The 20,962-nt window shown below is 42.8% G+C and overlaps 1 protein-coding gene across 1 annotated transcript in view; it reads left to right on the plus strand.

Annotated features, from left to right (window-relative positions):
* Positions 1 to 20,962, plus strand: part of STAM (signal transducing adaptor molecule) — a gene marked incomplete in the record, with an annotated part of 1,274,308 nt that overhangs the window by 801,087 nt on the left and 452,259 nt on the right. Inside the window, 1 exon segment of the mRNA XM_044067544.1 lies at positions 20,154 to 20,248. Within this exon segment, the coding sequence (XP_043923479.1) occupies positions 20,154 to 20,248 (95 nt within the window).

Below are 20,962 nucleotides of genomic sequence, written 5' to 3' on the forward strand. Positions count from 1 at the left end.
GTTAAGGCCCATCTAGCTGCTATTTCGGCTTGTCTGCTTCTTGACCCTCCTCTTACCTCCCAACTTCCAGTGAAGTTATTCCCTAAGGGAGTACTGCACCTCAGGCCCCCCCAGGAGGCCAGTTCCACCCCCATGGGACCTGAGCTACATTTTAGAGAAACTCAATGTTGCTCCTTTTGAACCAGTATCAAATGCCTCTCGAAAGTATTGCACTTGGAAGACTGTTCTTTTGGTGGCGCTAACATCAGCCAGGAGAGTGTCTGAGCTCCAGGCCCTCATGGCCGTCCAGGAGAGTGTCAGAGCTCCAGGCCCTCATGGCCACCCCCACCCTTTCTAATCTTCTACAAGGATAGTGACCCTATGGAAACAACCTGTCCTTCATGCTTAAGGTGGTCAATGAGCTGTCCCTGAACCACTGTATTCACCTCCCCACCTTTTTTCCACATCCCCAGAATGACAGTGAGAGAGTCCTGCATTCTCTTATGTTCACAGACAACTAAGATTCTACCTTGAAAAGACCAAGTCCCTTAGGAGATCAGAGCAATTTTGTCTCCTTTCACCTCAGAGCTCTGGGAAAAGTGGTGACAAAACAGACCATTTCTGCCTGGTTTCCATGGCTATCTCCTATTGTTACACCTACCATGGCAAACATCTAACCTCAAAAATTAAAGCCCACTCCACTAGAGCCATGGCCTCATCTGGATCCTTCTTCCAAGGGCTGGACACTGCATCCATTCTAGAGGCAGCTACCTGGACATCTGTCCATACCTTAACCAAACACTACAAACTGGACTATATTTCCAGGTCTAGAGCAGGATTCTTGGAAAACAGTTCCATACCACCCTCCTCTTCTTCCCTTTGAGCTTTGACACTCACCCAAAGGTTATGAATACTGCAACATGGGAAAAGGACATAGGATAGTTTGTAAAATCTTACCATAACCATAGATATGCTTCTCTTCCGTGATGTAGTATTCTATCCCTCCCTGCTAACCCTTATATATGTAGATGTATGCAATATAAATGCCTTGTTGGATGATGCAGGACTTGTGCAGCTGTCCTGGGACTGGGGTCTGACTAGGGCATTCAGTTCTGAGGAAAGGTACGTGCAGACATCATTTTTATGGCCCACACACCCTACGGCCAACATCAGATGTCCCACGTACTTTGCAGTGACTTAAACTTTTGTATACTGGCCGGACGTTTGGGTAGCTAAGCAGAGGATAACCCAAAGGGTATGAATACTGCAACATAGAAGAGAGGAACATCTATGGTTATGGTAAGATTTTACACAACTGTTCTTTCTGAAGCTTTTGGCACACAAACTGCACTTTGTATGTGGCTCAGCTTAATCTCCTACCAGTTAAGGTGAGTAAAAGGTACCCTGAAGTTTTAAAAGTTGTGTGGAGGTCATATTCCAAGCAGGATATAACCCAAATGTCTTGTGCTAGTGCAACAATGATTTGTTAGAACATTTACTGTTATAAAATTACTTAACACAACTGTACTTTTGCATAGTGACAAAAAAAAAAAAAAAAATCAAGACATTGACTTTAAAAACTGTTCTGCCATTTATAAACCATTTCGTTCATGACAACTCTTGGCATGAATGATAACTTTCTCCATATTATGTTGAGATCGTTATACAGATAACACCTTGCTTTTTAGGTAGGAAAGATGCTTCTAGTTAGCAGTTTTTGCATGTGGTCTAACTTCAGCTCCACAGCTATTCTTCAGACTTCCTTTTATTAAATTTATCAGTGTGTAACAAAAAATAAAAAAATGCAAACAGCTGGTACACCAGGTAAAGAAAATGTACAAGGAAAGCTTACAGTAGTAAACAGAGAGCAAAATGAACAAATCAAGCAATTTGCAGTGTATTTAAAACAGAAAGCATCTAGTTCCTCAATAGAATAGTTGGATGTAACATACAGGATTATGGTCAGGTCTCCAATTTTAACCAACTTGTTTGACATATAGATGTCAAGAAATTGGGTCTATATTAAATTATCGAGCGTCACGAATGTCGAACGGCCGGATTATCGAAAGTGCCGTTCAAGTTCTGGTTTGTGGGATTGGGGTGCAGTGAAGATCGGGAATTTTGCCCTTTCCTCACTGTAGTGCAATCACGGAGTTGGTATATATAATTAGCGGGGGTGTGGGGGCGCAGCTCCCCACAAAACTAAGTAATGTAAACAGCACTTTCGATAATATGGCCGTTCGACATTTGTGCCGTTCGATAATTTAATATAGACCCCAAGAAAATCGCCTTAAGAGCAGGTCAGAGTGAACAGTGAGAGGTGATTCTTGGCATTTCTAATACATTGATTATGATGAGAGACCTGATTACATATTTTTTTGTAATGAATGGAGCTTTATTGGTTCCATATACTACCAGTTACAGAAAAAAAGTTGTTGGAGCGTTAAGGGTTTTGCAGTTTTGAAAGCCATGAGAGTGCTACCAGCATGCAGATAGTGGGCAGAAGTGTAGTGTTTATTTGGGGATGAACAGCTTTAAAAGCTGTGAAACAGTTCACTGTGTCACACTTTTTGTTTAAAGGGGTGGCAAAATGAGGTATCTTAACAGCTTTGTGTAGCTGTTTTAGCTTCTGCTGCTGCTCTTTGCAAGCCACCACGGCCCACTGTTGATCTGTAGCATGAGACCTTATCTTAACAGCAGTGACCTCAGAAAATTGCTCTGTCATATTTTTTTGAGCATATTTTCAGCACTCCATGTTTCACATAAGGATCTTGTTCTAGCTTATGATATGTACTTGATAATGTGATGCTTTTTATTCTATGATTTTTTTTTCTTCATGAGGAGCACCTTGTTTGCACTGAAGTGTTTGGCCATATAGGAAGAAAATCTAGTTGATTAAATTTCTTGCATATTATTCTCCTAAGCTGTTGTACAGAATTTTACTAAAGCAGGTGGTGCTATAAATAACAAACCTAAATTTTAAGATGCGGTGCTGCCAAGACACCTCAAACTCCAATGGCAATATCATCATCAGAAATGCAGAATTAGTGCAAGAGCTATTATAGGTCTAGTCCTTCCTTTACTCATAGAATTCGATCAGGCAGCTCAGCACATAAAATTTCCAAGGTCACCAAACATATATACATATGCATGTACATATATGTTGTGGATTATGCTGTTTGTTATTATTTGTTATACTTTTAATGGTAGAATCTTTCTGCTAGTTTACTTAAATTGTTTGTCTTTGTCTAGTTTGCCAGAATCAATGAGGGCTAATACTTCATCTGGACTGATTCAAAACCAATCTGCTCTTTATCAGGATTATTGATTTCTTTACAGGATTGTGTTTGGCTTCTAGGTGTTACCCACATTCCTTTCCATGCCAAGCCATTCTGCACGAAGGAGGTCTGAATTTTCAACATTAGTCCCTCTTTGGAGTCAACCTAGAAGCACTCAGAACAGAAATACTCTCTGCCATCAGAGTACACATTAGCAACCCCCCCCCCCCCACAATCCTTTTTTTTCATAGGTTGCTGCAGCATTTTCAGGACCCTTCTAGTGACGGTTCCTTGTCATGGCTGGGGGGATCCAGAACGGACACTGTCCATATGGCAGGGGTGAACCACAGAAACAAGGCTTCCACAGACCTTCCTCCAGGAGACCTTTTCCAGCATACCTGAAGATGTTCTCCAGTGCTGTCATCCAGAGGCAGTCGAGGGTCACTTGGCTGTCTTCTAAAGAGCTTGGGAAGCCATCACCTCAGATGTGTGGGTGTTTAGAGTTGTACCCATAGGATGTACAGTTCCATTTTGTTTGCCCCAAGAGAGTCATAAAAATCCCTCCCAGACATTTTGCCCCATCAGAGAGGAGATGCATCAGTCAAGATTCAAAAAGCTGCTGAACAGTTGAGTCATTCAAGAAGTCCGACTTGACCAGTGAAGATCTGGGGTCTATTCCATATCCGTTTTTGTGACAAAGGACTTCAGACCAATTTTGGATCTAAGCAAATTGAGCTGTTATATCTAACAGGCCAAGTTCCAGTGGTTACTGTGCAGTCCATTCTACCTATGTTGAAGAAGGATGTCTGGATGTGCTTGATAGATCTCAAGGATGACTACCATCATTTAAAGATTGTGAGACAGTGCAGGACGTTTCTGCACTTTTGGCTGGAAGACTGTTATTAGCTTCAGGTGCTGCTCTTTGGTCTCACCACAGTCCCCATGGGTGTCAACCAAATGAATGCCAATTGTGATAGCTTGGCTAATGCTGCAATGGTTCCAGGTCTTTCCATACCTTGACAATTAGCTCCTTACAGCCCCCACAAGAGCATCTCTTGTCAAATTTCGGGACTTCTTACTCTAGTTGTCTGTCCTTAGGAATTATGAACAGTCCAGGTTCGAGCCCATACAGGTGTCAGAGTTCATAGGCTGCTATTTGGATCTGGTTGATCAGACAGCAAAGCTCCCAATCTACAAGTTAAACTCCCTTTGGACTGAGGCTTCTTGTCTGTTTGTATGTCACAAACCCCCTGCTGTCTTGATTCTGAGGCTGTTGTGGCACATGGCAGCATAAATTTGCTTGGTACCTTTAGGGAGACATCATATGAGGTTTCTGCAGTGGACATTAGCAGTTCACTTGTCATACCTAACTCATCCCATGGGTTTCTCAGTTGCTGTAACAAACCGTTGTCGGACTCAGATCAGATGGTGATTGGAGTCTCCCCTTGTCACCGGCAGGTGATCTTTTGTTCTTCCCAGGCCTCAGGCCACAGTCACTATGGATACCGCTTTTCTGGGGTGGGGTGTTTCAAAGGGAAGACTGTTCATGGGATATGGTCACAGTCTAAGACCAATCTCTACATCACTGTCTTGGAAATGAGAGTTTTCCTCCTGGCACTGCAGGCCTTTCAGGGACTTCTCCCCGAGGGTGTGGTCTCTGTTCAGACAAACCATATGTCTGGGGTTTGGTACCTTAGCAAGCAAGGGAGAACTCTGTCTTATCATCTCTGTCAGAAATTCATGAGGGTATGGTAGTGAACGATTTCCTCTCCATGGTTTCTGATTGCAACACACATCCTGGGGAGCTCCAACGTCTTGGTGAGCAGTTTAAACATCCCTCTTCTTCGTGAGTGGTACCTGAATCCAGAAGTAGCAGGTCAGATTTTTCCAACACTGGTACACCTCTTGTCACAATCTGTTTGTCTCCCTTCCAAGTGAAGTGCACCGGTTTTTATGCCCTGGTTGCCCCTGAGGGAGTGTCACTGAGAGATGCTGTTCATTCTTGGCCCCAGGTCTCCTGTATGCCTACCCACCTACTCCTCTCATTGTAAAATTTCTTCAGAAAGCAGCCTAATGCAGAGCGACTGTAATTCTCATTGCCCCATTCTGGCCCGAACAAGTTTGGTCTCACTTTCTGCACATAACTGGGTGCTTGATCCCATTCTGGGGTTGATATCCTATTTAGTGGGGGGCAGAGGTAGTTTGCCCAACCTTCATGCCCGCAGGTTAATCCACATGGTTTCTCCAGTTCCATTGATGGCCTGGGATCTCATGCTGTCTGACAGAGTGAACAGTATTTTATCTTCTTCCCAGAAACATTCCACATAGATCTGTGCTAGTCAGTGGAAGCACTTTGCACTTCGTCCAAGGGTACTGATCCTTTTTCTGCTCCACTTGATGCTATTGGGGATTGTCTTGCTGATCTATTTCAGTCCAGTGTTTGCTGTTATACTGTCAAGGTTTAGCTTGCTGCCATTTCTAATTTCCCCATTGGCAGGGAACATTCCTGTAGCTGCCTTGAAGATTTCTAAGGTGGTCTTATATATAGGTTCATAGGTAAGTACTAGGCTATCTGCCCAAGGGCATTTATAAGCCTAGCCAGAATGTGTTGGCTTTCACCACCCCCTTAGATTAGTTCCCTGTGCCTCTGTCCAGCAGAGCAATCAGTTCCCCGCGCCACTGTCCAGCAGAGCCATTAGTTCCCTGTGCCACTGTCCAGCAGAGCCAGTGCAGTGATCCCCGGGGTAAATTTTCTGTTTCCCATCCACCCGTCAAGGTTTCTCTTGAAGAGTGTTAGTGAGGGGCTCTGCCTGATGTATATTGGAATCCTGTTCCAGAGCATGGGGAGTCTCTGGGATAGGAATCTATCCCTCCAGCATGTCCTTTTTATCATTGTGGTGAGCTTTATATCTCTAGAGCATGTGGCTCTCTGGGATTTGTTTTTTTGTTCAGGTGGAGCATGTCCATCAGTTCTGGGTTGGACAGGCCTTGTATGTCAGGCAGGGATCACCTCTGAGTAAGCGGTATGCAGCTGAGTACAGCTGGAGTTTCTTGAGTCAGGCTGCGTAGGGCATCTTTTTGAGGCCAGTAATCCTCTTGGTGAGGTACTTTTGTGGCCTTTCCACCTGTTGCAGGTGTCTTGTAAGGTACATCCCAAATGGGGCGTTGTATTCTATGATGGGTCTAATGAGTGATGAGTAGAGAGGCACAATAACCTCTTTTGTTCTAGATGCAAACCCTTTTGTGATTAGGTGGGCCACATAGAAGGATTTTCTAACCACCTCCGCAATATGATTATCAAAGGAGAGATTACTATCTGCTTGGGTCCCCAGATCCCTTATTACATTATCTGTATTTAGGGGACTACCACCTATGTGGTAGTTCGCGGGTATTTTGTTTTTTCCAAAGGGGATGACTCTGCACTTTTTGGCATTTAGCTTGAGGCCATGATTTTGACACCAGGTATCAGTCTCAGTGAGACCCATCTGAAAGGTGTCTGTATCAGCCAGAGAATCATTTATAGCCCCTACTTTGCAGTTGTCTGTGAACTTGGTTAGCCATAGTCCTCCTATGCTTGCCTGTACCTCTGAGAAGTATATACCGAACAGGAGGGATCCTAGGACTGAGCCCTGGGGGACGGCACTTGTAACCGGTTTAGAGTCAGACTGAGAGCCTGCAACTCTCACCATGTGGGTTCTATCCATGAGCCAGTTGGCAACCCATCTCGTGACGTAGGGGTTTATGTTCAAGCTGGTGAGCTTGTCTATAATGCTAGAATGGGGAATGGTGTCGAAAGCCTTTGCAAGGTCTAGGTAGGCTGTGTGGACCTACTTTCCCTTGTATAATGCCTTGGTAACCGTCTCAAAGAAGTCCACCAGGTTTAGGAGGCATGATCTGCCCTTAACAAAACCAAACTGGGTAGGGTCCAAGGTTTGGAGGTTCCCAATGTCTCCGTTAATGAGTTCCATGATGATGCCTTCCATAGCCTTGCAGACCAGGCTAGTCAGACTTATAGGGTGATAGTTCCCGGGGTCCGTCGTGGCTCCACTTTCTTGAAGAGTATATTCTTGTTGCAGCCCCCATTTCAAGATCCCATCCCTCCTTAGGATTTGCTTTACATGCTGCAAGTATTAGCTAGTCCTCCTTTAGAGCCTGTGGCCATCATTTCTTTAATGTTGCTGTCTTGGAAGGCAATCTTTCTGGTGGCTATTACTTCAGTGAGATGAGTTTCTGAGCTGCAAGCTTAGTCCTGTGCCCCTCCTTATCTGTTTTTTTTTTTTTTTTATAAGGACAGGGCTACGCTCAGGACTGAACTCTCCTTTCTACCTAAAATATCTCCGAGACTACTTTAAACCAGCTTATTCATTTCCCTCAGTTGTTTTCAGGGTTTAGTAATAAGGGTGAACATATGCTGTATTTTCTGGACGTTTATACACCGTTTTATTTAGACAAGACCAATGCCTGTCAAAAAAACAAAGTAACTCCCTCTCCTTTTCCAAGGCCAGGCTGGGCAGGCTAGTGTCAAAAGCAACCCTATCCAAATGGCCCTCTGATTGCATTTCTTTGTGTACATCTTGAGATGAAGGCCCTTGCCTGCAAAACCAAAAGGTCATTCTACTAGGGCAGTGGCTACTTTTACTTATTTTTTCTCCAGAACCTCGCTTTATGACATTTGTCATTGTCAGGGTCCTTGTTTCAGGCCTTAAATGTATAGCAAACCTTGTTTTATGCCTTAGCTGTCTGGCAGATATTTAAAGTCTCATGTCACCTGTTGCAAAGAGAAAGTATGTACTGATATTAGCACTCTCTCCATTGCAGGCTTCTCAGGTTCTTGCACCATCATTGGCAGGTTCATCCCCATGTGCTTATCACTCAACAGTTGTATACTCGACTCCACACATTTTGACAGTTCACTTGCACAGCCATGCTGGAGTTGAGAGGGAGGGGCAGTGTTCTCCCTTACCCTTTGCTTCGTGGAAGAAATCATAAAATTTATAGGTCATTACCTCTGTGACACGTGGAAGAAATCATAAAATGTATAGGTCATTACCTCTGTGACAACTGACGATACTCCTGCTTCTCTTTCCTACATCTTCACGCTAGATGACTCTTCTCTTTCATAACCTTAAAGTTCAGAAAGTCCACCATGGACTGCCTTGAGGCCATCATTCCTTCACCCAAACATGCTTGAATGATATTTATGGTAGAAAGAGGAGGAGCTATGACTTGTCTGTGGAGACCATTACCATGGATGCCAGTCATGCAGCCTGGAAGCACCTTAATATTTCTGCCTGTAATCCAGGAAGGATGGTGCCCACTACAAACCTGTGGCTAAGTAGGGCGATCCAGAGTAGGCATCCTAGAACAGATGTCCATCTGTATGATATCACTCGGAGCTTGGCTGCAGATAGACTCCATGATCTTGCCAGACATCCTAGCTTGAATTTCAGATGTGACTAAAGTCACCAGGATGCTTTAGCAGATGTTTTCTATAAAGTGGAATATGTTCTCCATTTTAATGGAAAAGTGTCTTGTGCACTCTAGTCTCTTGGTATCCAGGCACTTTTGATTTAGTCAAACACATGCATAATTGGGGTCTGAGTTATTACCTGGGTCATGATACATGTTTCGGTTACATCTCCACAAAAGGAACACAACCACCTGCACATGTAGTTCCTCACCAATTCAGGTGCACAAAAAATCATGAAACATCCAATGTATAATGTACTAGCTTACCATTTAAAATACAACACACACTTGTTCAAGTAGGATGTTTTATTATTTGAAGTCCATATCTAAGGCAAAGGAACAGTTTTGGATAAAGGTACTGTTTTTGGCAGCCTTCCTCAGTATAAATCTAAAAAATCAGCTTCACATTCATGTGGTTGACAGACCATTTGGTCAACAACCAGTATTCAAGGCAAAAACCTAGGAATCACCCCCCCTCCCCAATGTTGTGCGACCCTGAAGTTGATATATATATATATATGTATATAGTTTGAGGGTGTGTGGGGGGGGGGGTGAAGCCCACCACCTATTTTCATTTAAAATGTGTAGTTTTTGTTGTATTGTCATGTTTTAAATGGAAATAGGTGGGGGGCTTCACCCCCCAGTGTGGGGGGCTGTGCCCCCCAACTATATATATGAACTCCAGAGTCGCACAGCATTGGGGGGGGGGCAAATCCCTGTTAAGTGCATTGAATACTGGTTGTCGACCAAATGGTCTGTCGACCAAATGAATGTCGATGAAATGGTCTGTCGATCTTATGAAGTAGACCCATATATATATATATATATATATATATATATATATATATAATGTGTGTGTGTACATGCATGCACTTACATGTATTATCACACACACACACACCTACATGTATGGAAGGTGCTACTTTTGTCAACATATGTTTAGTCAGCACAGTTTGGTTGACTAAACAGGTGGTTGACACCTGTCAACAAATGGAGCAGATCGAACAATTCTCGTGGTTGGGGAATGAAAACTTTCCCTGAGAACTGTGCAATTTCAGAGTTCATAGGTTCATAGGTTCATAGGTTCATACTAGGCTATCTGCCCGAGGGCATTTACAAGCCTAGCCCATCGTTTTGTGGCTTACGCCACCCCTTTAGTATGGGGAACTATACCCATTATTTTGCTGTGCCTCTGTTGAGCAGTGACACTGAGGTAATCCCTGGGGTATATCTGCGATCTCCCATCCATTGGTCAAGATTTCTCTTGAACAAGGCCAGCGAGGTGCTCTGCCTCACATGTACCGGGATTTTGTTCCACAGCATAGGGAGTCTTTGGGTGATGAATCTATCCCTCCAGCACGTCCTATTAATAGCCGTGTCAAGGTTTAAGTCTCCCGCCCTTGTGGCTCTGATGGATCTAGATTTTTTGAGGTGAAGCATATTCATCAAATCTGGGTTTGACATGGCCTTGTATGTTAGGCAAAGGTCACCTCTGAGCAAGCGGTAAGCGACTGAATAGAGCTGGAGTTCTTTCAGTCGGGCAGCATAGGACAGATTTTTGAGACCCTTTATCCTTTTGGTGAGGAACTTTTGTGGCCTCTCCAGCTGCTGCAAGTGTCGGGTCAGATACATTCCGAATGGGGCATTGTACTCAATCATTGGTCTGATGAGTGATGAGTAAACGGAGACTATGACCTCCCTTGATCTAGATGAGAATCCCTTCATGATAAGGTGGGCAATGTAGAAGGTCTTCCTAACTACTTTAGCTACATGGGTGTCGAATGACAGACTACTATCAACCTGGGTCCCCAGGTCCCTGATAACTTCTTCTGTGCTCAGTGGATTTCCACCTATTTGGTAGCTAGGGGTAACCTTGTTTTTCCCGAAGGGTATGACTATGCATTTTTTGGCATTTAACTTTAGGCCGTGGCTCTGGCACCAGTTATCCGTTTCTGTGAGACCCTTCTGAAGGATATCTGTGTCAGATGTGTTTTCTACTATGGCGCCCAGTTTGCAGTCATCTGCAAACTTTGTCAGCCATAACCCTCCTGTGTTTGCTTGTACTTGGAAAAGTAGATGCCAAACAAGAGTGGGCCCAGGACTGAGCCCTGTGGGACACCACTTGTGACAGGCTTTGAGTCTGACATGGCGCCAGCAGCTCTGACCCTGTGGGTTCTGTCACTCAGCCAGTTTGCAACCCATCTTGTGATGTATGGGTTGACATTTAAGCTGATGAGTTTTTCAATGATACCGAATGGGGTATTGTATCGAAGGCCTTAGCCAGATCGAGGTAGGCTGTATGGACTGCCTTTCCCTCATCAATGGCTTTGGTGAGTGTTTCGAAAAAGTCAACCAAGTTTAAAAGGCATGATCTGCCTTTGACAAAACCAAACTGGGTTGGATCCAAAGTCTGCAAATTCCCTATGTCTTTATTTATGAGGTCCATTATGATCCTCTCCATGGCTTTGCAGATAAGGCTTGTCAAGCTAATGGGCCGGTAATTTCCAGGGTCGGTGGAGGCACCGCCTTTGTGAAGTGGTACCACAGTTGCAGTGCGCCACTCCTGGAGTGCGTATCCAGAGGTAAGACTTTGATTAAACAGCTGTCCTAGCTGTGGGTTTAATTCCTCATTGAGTTCATGGAGCACACAGCCGGGGACACCATCAGGTCCCATGGATGCTGTGTTTTTGCTTTGGAGAGAGCAGTTCTCACTTGGGCGCTGGAGATGTTTGGGGGCTGCAATCGTTTGGTATAGATATCTCTCCTTTTGGGGAGGGGAGAAGTTTGCACTGAACCTGTCAGCCAGTATGTTGGCAATGTCTGTAGGATCAGTAATCTTCACATCATTTTGAACTAGCTCTGAGCATATCTGGGAGTTTCCTCCCAGGTTTCTAACATAGCTAAAGAAGGCCTTATGATTGTCTTTTGAGTCTTTAGCTATTTTTCTCTCGAAATTTGCTTTGGATGATTTTATGAGAGCTCTTAGTTTTTACTTATAGTGATCAAGGGTGTCTTACCTTTTAAGGATTTTGCTCTATCTTGTAGTAGCTTCCTCCTTTTGTTGTAGAGTTTGTTTATGGCTGGGGTCCACCAGACTGGACACTTGCCTTTGGTACAAAGAGTCTTTGTTTTGCTTGGGATTGCCTTATCCATGCAGTCCTGCAGGTGCTGGTAGAAGGCATTTGTAAGTGATTCAGCGGCTTGAGTACTGTTTTCCGCTCGGGGCCTTAAAGGAGACCACACTAGTCTTTAGAAGTGTGAAGTCGGCTTTTGAGAAGTTCTTTACTGTGGTCTTTTTATTTCAGGTGGGGTGGGATGAGGACCTCCAGCGAGATTAGTTTGTGGTCTGATCTCACCAGTGAGGGGTACACCTCCGGTGTTGAACATTGTGCTCCCATGTTCATGATGATGAGATCAAGTATGTTATCTCCTCTTGTGGGGATGGTGACTAGTTGTTCCATGGCATTTGAGTTTATGAATTCCAGGAACTTTTGGGCTAGGGTGTTTGGGCTTGAGTAGTGTTCCCAGTCTATATTAGGGTAATTGAAGTCACCTAGTATGATGGTGTTTGGTGATACATTTATCCCTCTAGTGTTTTCAGGAAGGCCATGTGAGGTTCCTGAGTTTGTGAGGGTGGCCTGTAACATGCTACAATTTGCAGAGCAGTCTTGCCTATGGTTAATTGCACCTGGATGGTCTCCGATGCATCGTGTGTTGCCACCAGTCTTGAGGTGTGGGTGTCCTTGATGAATATGGATACCCTCCTTTCTTGGTATTGTCCAGATTTTGGGGCCGGAACGCATGATATGAGGTAAAACCTGATGGCGCTGGGGTGCTCTCAGGAGCCTTGAACCAGGTTTCTGTCACAGCACAGACATCGATGTTCTCCATACTGAGAAGGGCCTCGAGTGCGTGCATTTTGAGATTTAGACTTCTGGCATTGAGCAGCATTACCCTTAGTTTTTCCTTTTTGTGTTCTAGGGTGGTAGGTTTAGAATTTGAGCCTTGCCTAAAAAGGCACTATGGGGGTGGCAAGAGCCTTTGCCAATATCCGAATCCCAGGGTGACAGGTGCAAGCCGTCCCTTGCGAAGCAGCGTGGCTTGTCCAGCATGTCATCCCAGGCAGACAGACACTGGATCCCCTTTGAATGACACCAGTGTTTAAGCCAATTGTTAAAGCTGATCATCTTATCTCTGTATTGTGGCATCATTCTTGGTGAAGGTAGGATACTGCTCAAGGTCAGGGTCATACCTGTCTGGGCTACATAATCAGAGAGCTCCTCAATGTCTCTTTTCATGTAGTCCAAGGAGGTACGTCTCAGGTCGTTTACACCAGCGTGGACAATGACTGAGTCATATTTGTACCTGCTGCTGAGAGACCTGAGTGCTTGCGTTATGTGGCGGATTCTAGCGCCCGACAGGCAGCTTACTGTGACCTTCTCCTTACTCAGTCTGGTGAGCGGGACGTCAGTGTGTCTGACTATGGAGTCACCAATGACTAGTGTGTCTGGCATTGGAATATATAATTTGCAAGGCATGTGTGGGTTGCAGGGGGGCCTGCCACCTGAAAAAAAAAATGTTTTCTTTTTAATTTTAAGGTTTTTGAATGCACTGTGATTGATGCTCAGCTCATGCTTAGTAGCATGTTGACATGCATAATGTCAACGTTTATTGAACGGCACTAATATCTATGTGAATAAGGGAACTACATTTATATTATATAGACAGACTGGGAAACGGTGATTGGATGTGCTCCATGGATCTCCAGGATGAATAATACCACATCACAGTGCACAAACACTCCTGGAGGCTACTTTGCTTTCGGGTAGGAGCCAATCACTACCAATTTCTCACTCTGCCATTCGGATTGTCTATAGCCCCCAGAGTGTTCACCAAGTGCATAGTAGTATTCACAGCTCACATGAGGCTGCAATGATTCTGGGAGTTTCCATATTTTGAAGATTGGCTCCTTTCCGCCCCCACCAAGCATCAGTTAATAATAGCATGAAGATATACTCTTTCCTTAGCGAGACTTGGGATTAACAATAAATTGGGAGAAATCCAATCTTACTCCGACCCAGTCCACAGAGTTCATAGGAGCAATTTTCGACACCCGCTCCTGTTTAGCATCTCTTCCACGTCAGAGATTACAAAGACTGAGACTTCAGCTCTGGGTGATACTCTGCCAGAACAAAGCCTCAGCATGGGAAGTCCTGCAACTCCTAGGATCCATGGCAGCTGCTATACCAATGGTGCATCTCGCAAAACTTCATATGAGGATACTTCAGTGGCTTCTATTATCTCAATGGTTCCCAAATCATTACCCCCCCCCCCCTCGGTTTTCAGGTTCTAATAACCAGTTGTTGCAAACAGGACCTGCTTTGGTGGATGAGGCCAAAGAAAGAACTTTGGCGCCACCCCTTTCTACCCAAGGACACTTTGACCACGGATCATTCCTTGATAGGGTAGGGGGGAGGCATTTTCAGGGTTTGACAGTCCAAGAAACATGGTCCACAACAGAGGCCAACTTGCATATCATTTTTCTAGAACTGAGGGCAGTGCTTTTAGCATTGCAAGCATTCCAGTCTGTTCTTCCTTCTGGCATTCCAATCTGTTCTTCCTTCTCGGATGATCGCAATTCAGTCAGAGAGCATGTCAGTCTGGTATATCAACAAACAAGGAGGAACCAAGTCTTACCCCTTATGTCAAGAGGCCATGAGAATTTGGCAGTGGGCGATAGCTTCCCACCGCTTTCTGATAGCAACGCATATCCCAGGAGATTCCAACGTGATTGCGGACAAGCTGAGCAGATGTATTCTTCTGCCTCATGAGTGGTCCCTCAACCCCAACACAGCAGCAGAAATTTTCAGCCACTGGGGCCAGCCTTGCCTGCGACCTATCCGCCTCTCTGTCAAACCAAAAATGCAGCAGCTACTTTGCCCTAATTTCCCCCACAGGGGGAGTCCCCAAGGGACACTGATCCACAGTTGGCCCATGGGACTTCTGCACGCCTATCCTCCCATTCCTCTGGTTCCCCAATTTTTGAAGAAAGCACTTCGGTTGAAAAGCAAAGTGATCCTCATAGTCCCTTATTGGCCTCAACAGGTATGGTTCCCCTTCCTCCGGCCGTATGGTTCCCCTTCCTCCGGCTTCACCTGTTATGCTGACCATGGATTCTGGATCCATCTCCAGACCTGATCTCTCACCCCCAGGGGTTGAGTCATCTGAACCTCACCAGTCTCAAGCTGACAGCTTGGTTTTCCACTTCCATTAATCGCCAGGCAGGATAACCTTTCTTCTCCAGTACGTGATATAGTTCTGGCCTCACACAAACCATCCACTAGAAAACTCTATCTAGACAAATGGATCTAAATCTATTTGGTCTAAGAAAAGAAATCTAGATCCTTTTTTGGTTCCCATTATCAAAATGTTTCAAAAATGGAGCTGCAGCCTCTGTCATATGAGTTCATCTAGCTGCTATTTCAAACTTTTATAACGGTTATGGAAACTGTCCCCTGATTACTCACCATTTATGCAAAACCTTCCTGAAGGGAGTCTCTCACATCAGACCTGTGAAACAACCCATTGAACCATGGGACCTCACTTTAGTTCTTCAGTGTTTGACTCAACCCCCCTTCAAGCTTGCAGTGAAATGTGACATAAAATTCTTATCATGGAAGTCAATTTTTCTAGTTGCCATCAGGTCAGCTAGACATATTTCAGAGCTCCACACTCTGCGCATTAGTTGGCCCTATCTCATCTTTCATAAGGACAGAGTATCACTCCGGACAAACCCTACTTTCTCCCCCCAAAGTCATTTCGGTTTTCTCCATTAGTCAAACTGTTGACCTCCCGGTATTTTCCTGAATTTTACTAATGAAGGGGAATACTGTCTGCATTCTTTGGATGTACATAGATAATTGAGATTTTACCTGGACAGGACTAAGACAATGCGTAAATCAGACCAGCTGTTCATTTCTTTTTCTGGACCTAAAATGTGAAATTCTGTTTCTAAAGTGACTTTATCTAAATGGCTTAGAGAGTGCATACTTTACATTTATCATCTTGAGAAAAAGCCTATAACACAGAAAATCAAAGCCCATTCTACCAGTCGATGGCCTCTTCTGTAGCTTTTCATTCTAGAGCCTCCATGGACTACATCTGTGCAGCAGCAACATGAGCTTCTCCTCGTACCTTTATTACTCATTACAAACTAGATCTGCTCTCCAGGGGTAGAGCATCCTTTGGCTTTATGGTGCTCAGGAATGTTCTTCCATGAGGGCCACCCAGGGAATGAAGGTAGCTGGAGACACTGTCCCATCAGTGATGAATGGGATGAAGATTAACAACATCAGATTAAGGTTATGTCTTACCATAACATTCCATCTGTGTTGTTGATCTTCATCCATTCATCACGTTCCACCCTCTGCCCCCCTCCAAAGGCTCCTGGGGGATACATTGGGTCCAAGTGCTGTCTTATGGCACTTGCGCAGAAACTGCCTCTTCTTTACTGATAAAGGGCAAATTCGATCTGAGGTAACAGGGAGAAGGATATCATGGGTAAAAGCTTAGTTCCAGAGTTTTTGGCTGGCGCGAGCTTGATATATGGCCGGCACGGTTCCGAGGACGGAACCAATTCCCATCAGTGATGAATGGATGAAGATCAACAACACAGATGGAACTTTATGGTGAGACATAACTTCTTTTATAATAATCTTCAGCAGATGAACATATCCTTTTTAACCTAAAGTATTTTGACAAGGGTATGTCGTTAGTTGCAAGTGAGGGGGGGGGGGGTGTCAGCTCTTCACTTTCAATAAGGAATTTTTATAGAATTTCTTGTACAGATGGTTACAAAACAGAAGGATGATACACTCTGTCTGTGATGGTTAACAGTAAACTGTAACCCTCACTTGTTTTTATTCAGATATTATACACATTCCAAAAGGTCCTCCAGATCGGAGGTCCATACCAGACAATAATCATCTAAATTTCCACATCAGATGTCTGTGTTGTAGGTAAAGATGTTGTGGCTTGTATCACAAATGAACTGATCCTCCAAACTGCCAATAAAATGGTTGGCATAAGTGTATAGCCATTGCTGTACCTGTAATTTGAAGAGCACACTACTGATTAAAATAGAAAATGTTTTAGTTAACGTGTTTTGTAAGAGACAAAAGAAAAGTAGTATAACTTGAGCTGTATAGATTGGTCTTGTGTAGTGAATATTCTAAAGCTAAAAGTTCAGCCTGTTGTGGTATTCTGTTATGCAATGATTTGCTGTCCAGCATGCACACGTACCAATCAGGATCTGTTTGTAAATCTTGTAAAATGTGAAGGAACTGAAGAGTATCTGGAATTCTGCATCTTAGGTAGGCTAATAAAGATTTCAAGTACCAAGTCAAAAATTCTGATGCAAGTTCAGTCAAAGATCCTGATAATATAGGTCTCCCCGGTGGGTGTTTTTGTTCTTTATGTATTTTGGGCAGCTTGCAGAAGAATTACATCCTTGCATCAACCCCAATATATTTGAAAAACAAATTTTTACTGATTATAGCGTTTTCAACAGCTGACAATGAAAAACTATCAATTTCTGCATAAATTTATTTGTAGAGTACCAGAGCATTCTTTGATAAAATCTACTCTGACAATTGTAATAAAGGCTATTTTTTATATGCATCAATGTACTAAATAACAACCACCCTACCTATGTCAGCTGTATTCACAATAATATTTCTGTGCTCAACCCAAGTGTCATATTTCCACCAAAAGATAAATTATTAGGACCATTAGTTTTATAACTAAAATTAAAATGTAAATCTTTCAGTATAGATTTCTCAAAAGCCACCACACATTTGTTATATGGCTGATTAAAACTAGATGGTTTAAATGTAAACGCTAAGCATCTTTCAGAAAGAAACCCTATTGCTGAAAAAGCTTTTAAATTGAACTTTCTGCAGAATGCTTTACCATCATTGCATTTGGAATAAAATTAAGACTTTTATTCACTAAAGATTTTAAATTTGTAGGTAAGTCAAAGGATGAAATATTATGCATCTAATTATTCAGTTCACTTTCTTCTGGTTGACTGTTAACTGCTGAAGTATTTGAAGGGCTCCCATGTTGCCTGTTTGTTTGCGACCAGCCCTCATATATTTTCTTAGGGACAATTGTTTTAGAGGCTGAAAAATCTGTAGAGTCCCCTTTTCCAAGTATGAAACGCATAGAAGAAGAAATTTTATGTTTGTGTAGCGATAGAGTTGAATTTCCATTGTCTGCCGTTTTGCAAAAACATAACATTTTTTAATAGCCTTTGAAAGTAACTATGTTATTTTTATAATCAGTTGAATCCCTCAGGTATTTCTTAAGCTTCCTTTGTTTAAATCAGTTTCTAATGCAGTAAGATTGTTAGACAGCAGTTCTAACTGTTCTAAGTAATCTTTGTTTTGAAAAGTGGCAGTCACAGCACATGCTTTTAAGACTACGTGTTGCTGTTTATCAGGCTGTCTATCATAAAGCTCTGTCAGGGCATTGACAAACATGGTGGAGACTACTCGCTGTTTGTTGCCACTGATTAGTTAAAATCTCATCAGCTTCTCATATACTGGGCTGATTAACAACTCGTAACCCCTTGGAATGATGCTCAGTCTGATATGCTTTAAGCAATTTCTGGTGCTGTATCATAACATGACATTTCTTGTTAAGTAAAGTTAAAAGCTTTTAATACCACTGTAAAATGTTAAAATTGGGCACAGTACCTGATGGTTGTACTGCCTCCATCATTAAAACAGAGTCTTGCCTACAAATAACAATATGCAGGTGTAAGACTATAAAAATTCATCTTTGGTGTGAGATCAGGATCAGCTAGAGCATCGTTGTACTCATTGTTTCATTGATGTTGTATGCATTACATGGATAACTTGACTACAACTTGAGGGAAGATACTGGTAAGGCATCAGTGGTCTTGTAAAAATTGTACCCAAGTAGGCAGTAGAGCAAGGGAAGATACCCAAGTAGGCAGTAGAGCAAGGGAAGATATCCAAGTATAACAGCCAAGTGAAGATGTAAGTCCTCTTAAAGAGCTAAAGATGAGCATCACACCCTGTTGTATTTTATTAACCAAATAAGTGAATAGTCCTAACACACTGTTCTACCAGAGCCAATTGCAGAGGTGAGTAATACATTTTTAAAATATTTATACATTTGTAATATAGCATAGTAACAGTTTATGTACCTGAGCTTACTGAAATCCACCTCAGTTAAGACTAATTCATCAATTACAGCTGACCAAAAATAGAACATTTCAGGTCATATACAGACTTCTATAACATAAATACCCCTTTCCTTGTGGTTTTGCAGCCTTGGAATTGCTGTATATAAGTAGAGATTTGGGTTCAAAGCCCCCACAGGGTGTAGTGGAATTTCCTGCTGTGAAAATGCTGTGCTCCACTTGTGCTGCATCCATTTTTGTACTCATTGTTTCATTGATGGTCCTGTGATTCAATTGCCTTGTACATTGTATGATCATGATCCTATGATTAGGAGCTTCAGTGAACTGCCATTTTACTGAATTGTGCTCAGTAAAGTGGTGCCAGTGTTTTAGGTTTTAGTAATTTCAGGTAGATGCATAATTTACATTCAGGCAAGTTGTAAATCAAACCTCTTTGAAATAGACACCAATTCAAGCTTAAAACAAAGATGTATTCATATCAGATGCAGAGATTAATAAGATGGCTAGTAGAAACATAAATAGGCAAGTTTGTTTGATTTTATATGGCAAAGTGGTTCTTGATGAAACACTGTCATGAACTACATCTACTAAAAATACTCATTTATATGATTTCAGGGCACAGTAGCATATGGCTTTATTTATTCAATTTATTTTATGCTCTCTTTGGAGTCCACTTAGTTTCCTCAGGTCTGTGCCAAAATTATGTGCATCTGCACTTTATGTATTGCCTCATTGCTACTTGTCCATTTTATTTATCATTAGTGGTAGAGTGCTCATCAGCATGCAAAAAGAGCCTGAAAGAAGAGTTGCTTAGGGCCAGCAGTTAAGTGGAGTTGGTACCACAGATTGTTATACTGTGGGGTTTTACCCGGCCGTCTGCCCCAACAATGTAGTGGGAAATGTGTATTCTGACATGTGCTATGCTGCTTTCACATTGTAATTTCATTCATTAATTGTGCAACAGAATTACAGTGTCCTGTGAATCTGCACCATGAAAGCAAGCCTGTGATTGGCATACCTCTTATACCTGCCAGATCCTCTGGCTGCCTAAGTTCATTTCATATCTTGAATTACCAACAGCATTCATGGGCTCCCCACCAGTGCCATTGGACTAACTGCTGTGGAGTTTTGTTCATAATTCTAGGAGTAACTTATATTAAGGTACAGGTATTAATTTATTTACTTGTTTGTTTCAGTGATCCAAACTGGTGGAAAGGGGAGACATATCAAGGTACTGGATTATTCCCCTCAAACTTTGTGACTGCAGATCTTACAGCAGAACCTGAAATGAGTAAGTAGAATTGTTGAAGAGAATTGTAGCTCTTTTTTGCAGTACTTCACAATGTTCTAAAAATATTCTAAATTCCTTTTTTTGTATAAGTAGTGGCAATATCAGTGAGAGCAGTGTCGCAGTTTATCCAAGGAGTATCCAATTACTTCATTGGTTTTGGCGTCTTATACAAGTATCTCATGTTTGTTTGTGTCTTTCGGCTTTTCCCAGTTAGGGGTCGCCACAGCAGAACTCCGGTCCGCTAATGATTGGCAGTAGATTTTTACATGCTGGCTTGCCGGGCCTAACGCAAAACCTTCAATGAAGAAACGCCCATTCACGCATGTTACCACACAGAAGACGCTCTAACTGAGAATTGAACGGGCAACGTCTAACTGTGAGGCGACAACGCTACCGCAGCACCGCCACCGCAGTTATACAAGTATCTCATGTATTTTTCTTAATTTATATTTATTTGGTTTTACTTTTGATAATTGAGATAATCCCAGTGAGCTTGTGTCCTGTCCTTAGGGCAGAATTGAATTTGAATGTATTCAGCTAATGTAAAATATGATCAAGACACTGGGAAAATTCACCTTTTCTGTCTAGCAAGTACCTTGGGATTTTGTAACAAAGTGAACAACTTTCTCACTTGTATTATATTCGTTCATTATTACCCATAAGATTTCATGTCCAGTTGTGTCAAATGCCTTAAGATCTTCTATCATGATTTTG

This window comes from Protopterus annectens, chromosome 3.part1 (genome assembly GCF_019279795.1).
Source record: "Protopterus annectens isolate FY-2018-M chromosome 3.part1, PAN1.0, whole genome shotgun sequence".
Classification (NCBI taxonomy): domain Eukaryota; kingdom Metazoa; phylum Chordata; order Ceratodontiformes; family Protopteridae; genus Protopterus; species Protopterus annectens.